The sequence below is a fragment of the Octodon degus genome, unplaced genomic scaffold (genome assembly GCF_000260255.1).
Source record: "Octodon degus isolate 3935 unplaced genomic scaffold, OctDeg1.0 scaffold00214, whole genome shotgun sequence".
Lineage (NCBI taxonomy): Eukaryota > Metazoa > Chordata > Mammalia > Rodentia > Octodontidae > Octodon > Octodon degus.
The window spans coordinates 763,562-772,259 of NW_004524790.1; the positions used below are offsets into that span (position 1 = coordinate 763,562).

At 57.7% G+C, this 8,698-nt stretch overlaps 1 protein-coding gene across 8 annotated transcripts in view; it reads left to right on the top strand.

Annotated features, from left to right (window-relative positions):
* The first annotated feature begins 3,304 nt into the window (after nt 1-3,304).
* Adamts10 (ADAM metallopeptidase with thrombospondin type 1 motif 10) overlaps nt 3,305-8,698 on the top strand; it is a 20,235-nt gene continuing 14,841 nt past the window's right edge. For 4 of the 8 annotated variants that reach the window (XR_002818879.1, XM_004644872.2, XM_023705081.1 and 1 more), the window contains exons 1-4: nt 3,515-4,931; nt 5,839-6,026; nt 6,213-6,553; nt 7,707-7,863. Coding sequence is in view for 7 of the 8 variants with exons in the window: in XM_004644872.2 (XP_004644929.2) it covers nt 4,705-4,931; nt 5,839-6,026; nt 6,213-6,553; nt 7,707-7,863 (913 nt within the window). In the remaining variant the exon portion in view is untranslated. The other 4 variants (XM_023705082.1, XM_023705083.1, XM_023705085.1 and 1 more) reach the window with 4 other exon arrangements.

Consider the following 8,698-nt stretch of genomic DNA (forward strand, 5'->3'; position numbering starts at 1 on the left):
AAAAAAAAAAAAAAAAAGTCAGTGCTTAGCCTAAAGAACTTACCAAGATGCTGTCTAAAAAAAAAAAAAAAAAAAAAATTTAGGCTTTTGAAGCTGGGGATGTATCTCAGGGTAAAGGCTACAGTACCATAAAAAAAGAGAACATAAAAGTGGTTTAAAGAGCCTGCAAGCAGGCACAGAGGCCTGGGAGTTTGATCCCCAGGCCTGCCTTGCTGGCCCTGCCCCCAAGACACACCAAGCCGGCAATTGAGGCTAAGCATGGTGGCGTGTGCCTGTAATCCCAGCACTTGGGAGGCTGTAAACAGGCGGATCACTAGAAGTCCAATCTAGTAGTGAAATCCTGAACACCCTGTAGACCCTTCCTAAAAAAAAAAAAAAAAAAAAAGAAGAGCACATAGCCCAGTGTTCCACCCAGAAGCGATATGTGGGGTCAGTGGTCACTAAATCAGGACCCACTGTGACTGAACAGATCAGACCTTCAAGAATAACACAGGGGGTGAGGAGATAGCTCATTATAATAAGCACTTGCCTGCCAAGTCCAAGGGCCTAAGTGCAATCCTCAGTTCTGCTAAAAAAAAAAAATTAGGTCGGCTGTGGATGCCGAGTCTTTCTCTCCTGCTACAGGATGGGAGTCCTCATTTCTATTCTGCTTCCGGCTGCTGTGGGAACACCAGAGACACTGAGTACCTGGGATGGTGCCGAATCACGCGGGGATGGGATGGGCATCTCATCCCCAATGTCCACCCGGCCGCAGACTGCCGCCTCCTGCCTCAGCCTCCCAACTAGCCAGAGGCTGTGTCTGGGTCTTCGCTTTTTGTATTGGCCACCATTTCACCCCTTGAGCAGGACCATTTGTCTTGATATTTAAACTGGGGCGGGGGGGTGGGGGAGAGGAATGTCTGGTACATTGGCAAAGTCCGCTAGGAAAGGGGTCACCCCAAGCACGACCGGCTGGGATGAGGAGCGAGGGATGTGAACCTCGAAGCTCTCTCTTCTGGCTTGTCTCTATTTGCCCTTCTTCACTGAACCGCCGCAAGTTACTCAGAGCCTCTGTGCCTCCGTTTCTTCCTGTGGGAAATGGCGGCCGACCTCCTACGGTCTTCCTGAAGTTAAAACAGGCCTGGAAACCAGGACTTCTCCAGCATCACCGTCATCATTGGCTATCATTACAGTACTTCCCCTATTTCCCCAAATCCTGCAGTCTCCAGACAAAAAAAAAAATAACACCGAGATTTCGCCGCGCCGCCTAGTGGTAGCAAAGGTGTAATGCAGCCCCCAGCTCAGCTCTCCCTGGAGACTTTTCAGCGCTTGTTAATTTTTTTTTTTTTTTTTTTAAGTGCAGGGTCTATAGGGTCTCACTACACAGATCCGACTTGCAGTGATTCTCCTATTATCAGCCTCCCAAGCACTGGGATTATGGGTGCTCACCACCACGTCCAGTCTCAGTCTTGCCTCTCAGCGCACCCCGGGGACTGGGCCGCACAGCAGGCCTGGGGATCGAACCTCCGACCCCCGTGTCTGCCTGAGCAGGAGCTTTAATTCGCTGAGCTATCTGGCCGGGCCTTTTTTTTTTTTTTTTTTTTTTTTTTTTTTTCTTTTTGAAGGTCAGGCCAAGCTGGCTTAAAACCAAGGTGACCATAGTGACCACAGTACCCTGGCCCCTACTGTGCCCTCCTACCCTTCAAGCCATAATGTCAAGGTGACAAGTCCATCTTTACCGGCTTCCCACGTATTCAATCTTGGGGGCCAACTATGGGTCCAGCTCTTCCCGCGGAACCAGGGATGCAGGCATGGGACCCACAGGTGACCACCTCTTCCTTCACAGTGATATCCTGCTGGGAGGGAGGGGCGACAGGATCCACAAAACACTGCTCAATGAAGCCTACCTCTGGAGCCCAGCTGTGGATTTCAGGAACAGCTTGCTCAGGGCTCATGCGAAGCCAGCCCCAAGACGTTATTCTTCCACCTGATGGCATCATTGTTTTAAGACCTTCCCCTTGTATAAAAGAGACTCTGGCTGCAGATCCCAAGTGATAGGGAGACTGAGGCAGGAAGACTGTTTAAACCCAGGAGATAGGGGCCCTCTTCGACAATGTAGCAAGAGTCACCCCTTCCTTCCGTAGTTCTAGTCCTGGTACTGGAGATTGAACCTAGGGCCTTGAAGCTGAGCCATATCCCTTGCCCTTTTGTCAAACTTGACTTCCAGACAAGCTCAGACTAAGCCACTAGATTGTCCAACCCGGGTTCAAACTTCCGATCCTCCAGCCTCAGCCTCTTAATGCTAGGATTACCGGCGTGGGCCACCACACCAGGTTGAGACCCCCATCTCTTTAAAAATCTGCATCCCACTCAAAATGTGGAAGTGTGTTTCCCAGGATTCCCTGCCAACCCCTCTCAACTCATTAACTACACCTGCAAAGGACCACCTCCCCTCTGATCTCTCCCACACCAGGCCTAGAACTGTGAACTTGGGGATCACCGCCTCGTCCTCTCCTAGAGTCAGCCCCTTCCTGAGGAAGCTGACCACCTGGGGCTCAATTCCCAACCCTTTTATCCACGCATGCGCAACAGTCACACAGCTGCCCTGGCCTCTGGCCTCAGTTTCCCCATCTGCAAAATGGGGGCAGCCAGACCCACCTCACGGTGAAGGAGTTAAAGCCCCGGAACCCAAGGCAGCCCCAGGGCAGCCCAAACCCCAAAGGGAGTTCGGGCCCATTTGAGATGTATCCACCCAGCCCCGGGCACTGCGCCTGGCACAAGGGAGGCGCCCGAGACGCTCTCCTCTGAGCGGGGACCAGGCCCCAATAAATAACATCTGTTGTCGGTGCTGCGGATGTTGCCAGCCAGGGCGTGGGTGCTTCCCTCCCTCAGTGGCTCCGCTACCCCTCCCCGTCCAGGGCGCCTTCCCTTCAAACCTCCCAGTCTAGCTCTCCCCGTCCCTCCGTGTGCTCCCCGCTGTCCATTCAAACCTCCTCTGCCCCCTACTCGATCCCGCCCTTCCCCACGGGAGCCGGCTCCCACCCCCACCCCTTCCTTTCCTTCATCCCCTCGCCCGCCCCTCACTCCGCCCCATCACTCACCCCACCCCTCCCCCGCCCCACGCGTTCTTGATCCATCTCCACCACGTCCCCCAATCACCCCCACACCCATTCCTAGTCCACCTCCCTAGCCCCTCCCCCACTCCCCTCCTTCCCCTCAGGCAAGCCGCGGGCTCGGGTTCCTGGCTCGGGTCCAGCCCGGCGGGGCGGCTAACTCGGCTCGGCTCGGCTCGGCTCGGCTCGGCTAGGCGGCGCGGGGCGGGCCTGGCTGGCAGCTCAGGAAGTGGCTCCGCGCCCCCTCCCCCGGCCACGCCGCGCGCTCCTCCTTCCTGCGCGGGCGGCGGGCGGCGAGACGGCGGCGGCGAGGCCGGGCGCAGGTACCGGGTGGGCGCGGGTCCCCGGTGCGCGCCACCGTCGGGCTGCTCGCACTCTGTGCGCGTGCGCGTGGCCGTCCACGTATGTGCCAGGGTGCGCGCGCCTGGGTGATGGATGGATGGCTTTGTGCATCGTTGGTGCCTGGGAGAGCTCTGTGCAGACTCAGGGCAATGTGGGTTTGTGCATCGAGTGCGGGCTCTGTGTCCAGAAGTGAGCTGAGTGTGTGCCCGGGCATGTGTGTCTCCACGCATCTGTGTGTTACTCTTGCATGTAGGGTGTGTGTGTGTGTGTGCCTGTGAGCATCTGTGTTTCTCACATGTGACAAGTGTGCTAATGGGAGTGTGTGCTCGACTTTGTGTCAGTCTCCAAGCATATGTGTTTCTCTCCAGTGTGACAAGTGTGAGTGTGTCTGGAGGGGTCTAGATCTATGGGACTTGGGAATTAGTCACCTTTGGTGTGAGCGTGTCACTGTGTAGGCCTGTGGGGGGCTGTATGTGTGTAAAACTGTGTGGGCCTCTGGTGTGTATGTGCATGTCACGTGCAAGAATACACATAGGTCTACAGGGGTGTGTTCTTGTGTCAGCGCATGCACTTGCAACTGAAGGGGTCCTTTGTGGGTCTGCAGGTGTGGTGCCCCCGGTGTGTGTGTCTGTCTGTCCCTGCCAGTGTGTGTCTGTGTCTGGTGTGGGAGCGGCACCGCCCACTTCCCCTGCGGGGTGGGAGCCCACAGTGCCCTCCGGGTCTCCTTAGCGGCTGGGGCCTGTAATTAGCGGCTGGCTTTTGTCTGTGCTAGGCTGGGGCCTCCTCCCTGCACACTGCTGGGCCAGATGTGCCCGGAGGAGGCCACAGGCACCTCCAGCCTCTGCCTGGCCTCGCACGACCGCAGCCTGGGTGGGGAGACTGGGCTGCCTGGAAGGTGGTGGCCGCTGGTCTCCCCAGGATCCCGGGATGGGCCAGAGCCGAGCTTCCGGCCGGCTGTTTGGGAGAGACGTTTCCTGCTCCAGCGCGGCCCCCTCTCCCAGGCTGGCGGCCTCCCTCCTGCCTCCTGGAGGCGGCAGTGGGTGATGTCCAGGCCTGGGCGTAAGCACAGACAGGGTCACTGACTTGCCACACTGCGCACACACACAGTCCTACCCACCACAGGACGGGTCCCATTCGGATGTCACCCACTGGGCTTCCAGATAGGGATCCCCTGCCTCCACCTCATGGTCCCCGGACTTGCTGACTCTCATGCTCCGCCCTGCCCCCACCAACCACACTGGGCTCTGTCACACTCCCCTCCACGCCTGCCATGGCCCTGATGAACACAACCTGCATGCCCTCTGCACCCCTGTGCCTCCTGCTACAGCCCCTGAACTCTAGACAGCTCAAAACTAAAGGCCAGCTGCCCTCCTCTTCCCTGTCCCCTTCCCACAGAGGAGGCCACTGGCCCAGGGTGCCCTGTGCTGTGAACAGCCAAGGGAAAGATCCACACACGTGTGTGTTCAACACCACACCACCAACAAAAGCCCCTGAAAGGTATTTCCAATTTCAAAAAGCCACTACCAATTCATAGATGGTAATAGCCTAGCTGAACTGAACTGCAGGGTCTCCACTAACCATGAGTGAGCTCCCTGTGGCTGGAGGGATCCAAGTGGAAGTGGGGGAGGTGGACTTTCCTTTGGCCTCTTGGAGAAAGCCCTGGCTTCTCTCCCTCTCGGCCCAACTGCCCTGTTTGGGGATCAACTCTCAGACTTGGCCAGGCCGCAAAGAAAACAAGACAGTGTGTGATTAAGGGGGATTTTGCAAAGAGAAGGAGGGCGGGGGCGGGGGCCTGGCACAGGCTGGTGGCCTGGGGTGGTGTCTGCAGCGGCTGGCCTGGGGCAGCGGCCTGAGAAACTGAGACCTGCCAGGTGGGCCTTGGGCCTCCGGTGGGCAGCACAAGGAGCTGGCCACAGATGTGCTGAGAAGAGGCCTGGGAAGGAATGGAGGGCCCTGGCCCTGCAGGCCCTCCCCCAGTGGGCTTCACCCTTCCACCTCTGCTCACCACAGGTCCCACCCCCTCACCCCTACCATTACTGCCCAGGAGTGGCCAGGCCCATAATCAGGAGCAGCAACTCTCCTTGCCCCTGTCCCCAACCCCCACCCAGCCCAGCCTAGCAAAGTCATCACTCAGTGAATGAATCTGGGTCCCTCACTGGCCTCATGATGCAGGGCAATCTCCACCAACCCTGATCTATAAAAGGGGAGCGAAAGAATGAGACACCAGCCGGCTTGCTGTAGATGCTTGTAATGGTCCTCCTGGTGCCCCCACCTGTCCTCTGGGTGTAGGGTGCTGTGGACAAGGAGTGCGTGGGACGGGCAGGTGGAGGATGCCTTGGCCACCATGGGGCTGGGCCACAGGGGCTGCAGGTCCCTCTCTCTGAGCCGAGTCTCTTCCTCCCAGGAGCCAGCGATGCTGCCCAGGCTGTGAACAGGAAGGCAGCACTGCAGGGGCTGCCAGCAGCCAGCGGGGCTGGGGAGAGACATGTGGGCTCGTAGCCCCTATGGCTCCCGCCTGCCAGATCCTCCGCTGGGCCCTCGCCCTGGGGCTGGGCCTCGCCTTCAAGGTCACCCACGCCTTCCGGTCTCAAGGTAGGAGCCAAGCCTTAGGTCCCAGCGGTGCTCCATGGCGGCTGGAGGGAGTGAGGAGTTACGGAGGCCCGTTGGGTGCCAGGGGAAAGAATAGCCTGTGGGCCAGTGTGGGGGTCACGGGGGCTGGGGATGGCACCACCTCCTGCAGCAGCCAGGGCCCCTGCAGGCCTCCACTCTTCCCCACAGATGATTTCCTGTCCAGCTTGGAGAGCTATGAGATCGCGTTCCCCACCCGCGTGGACCACAACGGGGCCCTACTGGCCTTCTCGCCGCCTGCCCCCCGGAGGCAGCGCCGGGGCACCACGGCCGAGTCCCGCCTCTTCTACAAAGTGGCTGCCCCCAGCACCCACTTCCTGCTCAACCTGACCCGCAGCCCCCGTCTCCTGGCAGGCCACGTCTCCGTGGAGTACTGGACACGCGAGGGCCTGGCCTGGCAGAGAGCCGCCCGGGCCCACTGCCTCTATGCCGGGCACCTGCAAGGCCAGGCAGGCACTTCGCATGTGGCCATCAGCACCTGCGGTGGCCTGGTAAGCGGAGAACTCTGGGAAGCAGGGTGGAGAAGCCAGCGCCTGGGGGGAGGGGCTGGGGGTGTGTCTACAGATCGGGCCGGGAAGGAAGCACAGTGGGCCTTGTTAAAGTACTCTTTGGGGTGCAGCTACGGCAGCGCTTAGAGGAAAATGTTGCAAATATATAGGCTGAACATCCGCCTCAACAAGAAAGATACACTGGGGCCGCCTGTAAGCAAACAGATGCTCCTTGAGACCAGAACACTAAGGAAAGTAATCACGTGCACAGACTTGCCTCACAGGGTTTCTCTTCTATGACAAACCGAAGGTATAAATAATTTAAAGATCACAGGAAAGAGAGGTGGGCCTTTTGCATATAGGAAGGGGGGGCTGGAGCTGGGAGGCAGGGGACAAAGTTAGAAAGGATAAAGGGCCAGGAATATAGTTCAGCAGCACAGCACCCGCCTGACAAGCATTAGGTCATGAGTTCAGTTCCTGACACACACACAAAAAGGATAAAAATGTTATGTGCACTGGTACTGATTCCCCGTGGTGAATGTATTCATTATATATCACAGATAGATACTAATGAAAGAAAGAAGTTAGCGAAGGAGCTAAGTATCGTGGTGCATGCCTGTCATCCCAGCAGCACTGTGGGAGGCTGAGAGTAGGATCGCAGGTTCCAGCCTAGCCTGGGCCACACGGTGACTTACCAAGATCCCATGTTAAAGTGGAAACTGGAAAAGGGTTGGGGATGTAGCGAGGTACACAGGCCTTGGGCTCATCTGTACTACAAAAGAAAAGAAGCCAGGGGGAAAAGGAACAGCAAAACAAACTTGACAGAAGAAACTGTAAGGGTCGGCCGATAGTTCAGCGGACTTAAAGGACCTGCTTAAGCAAGCACAGCGATAGTGTTCAATCCCCGGCGCCACCTGCCATGCCAGCCCCGCCCCCAGGGCACGTTTAGACTAGATTGAGACTCAGCGTGGTGGCGCCTCCCAGCACTTGGGAGGCTGCAAACAGGAGGATCACTATGAGTCCGATCTGTGTGGTGAGACCTTGTAGAATCTTATACTAAACACATTTTAAAAAGAGAAAAAGAAACTGTAAAGACATAGATGGGGTTCAAAGGGCTCCCAGGAAGCAGGACCTGACCTGAGCTTTCTGTCCCCAGCACGGCCTGATTGTGGCTGAGGAGGAAGAGTATCTGATTGAGCCCCTGCGAGGTGGGTCCAAGGGCCCCCGGGGCCCGGAGGAAAGCGGCCCACATGTGGTCTACAAGCGCTCCTCTCTCCGCCACCCCCACCTGGACACGGCCTGCGGGGTGCGAGGTACCTGCATCCCCTGACTCAGGACAAGGGCTGCCCAGCACCTCCTTCCCAAAGGCAGGCAGGGAAAGAGTCCCATTTAGCCAGTTTGGGCAGCCTCCGCGAGCATGCTGGGCGAGCAGGGCCGTGCACAGTGGGGCAGCCTCAGTGAGCATGCTGGGAGAGCAGGGCCATGTGCAGTGGGGCAGCCTCCGCGAGCATGCTGGGCGAGCAGGGCCGTGCGCAGTGGGGCATACTCCACGAGCATGCTGGGAGAGCAGGGCTGTGCGCAGTGGGGCAACGCAGCCGTGATGAAGTGGGGTGGGTGCATCGCTGCTGAGCTCACTTGGCTTGACAGTGAGTAGAACAGCCAGACCTGCCCCCAGGCCTAGATCCGTCGCTTTTTGCCCAATCACTGTCTCACTGCACAGCTGAGCTGCAGAGAATCTCAGCGCAATTGAGGGCGTCAGGAGGAACCTCAGGCATTTGGGGGCTGGCAGCTGGGAGAACCCTAGTAACTTTGCCAGTGTGATCAGTTGTCAGTTCTTTAAGTGGCTGCTTCCACAAAGCTGTCAGCCTCAGGTTGCTGTAGTTCGATTCCCACAACACTCCAGCCAGCCAAACCACACCTGAGGGCATTCAGAGAAAAAAAAACCTGGGGGCCTGGCCATAGCTCAGTGTGATCAGTTGTGCAGTTAGAAAACTGGGTGATGGGGCTGGTGAGATGGCTCAGTGGTCTAAGGCACCTACTTAGAACAAGCTGCAGGGCTGGTGAGATGGCTCAGTGGTCTAAAGCACCTACTTAGAACAAGTTTAGCAAAGCACAGGGACCGCGGTTCAATCCCCCAGCACCACATGC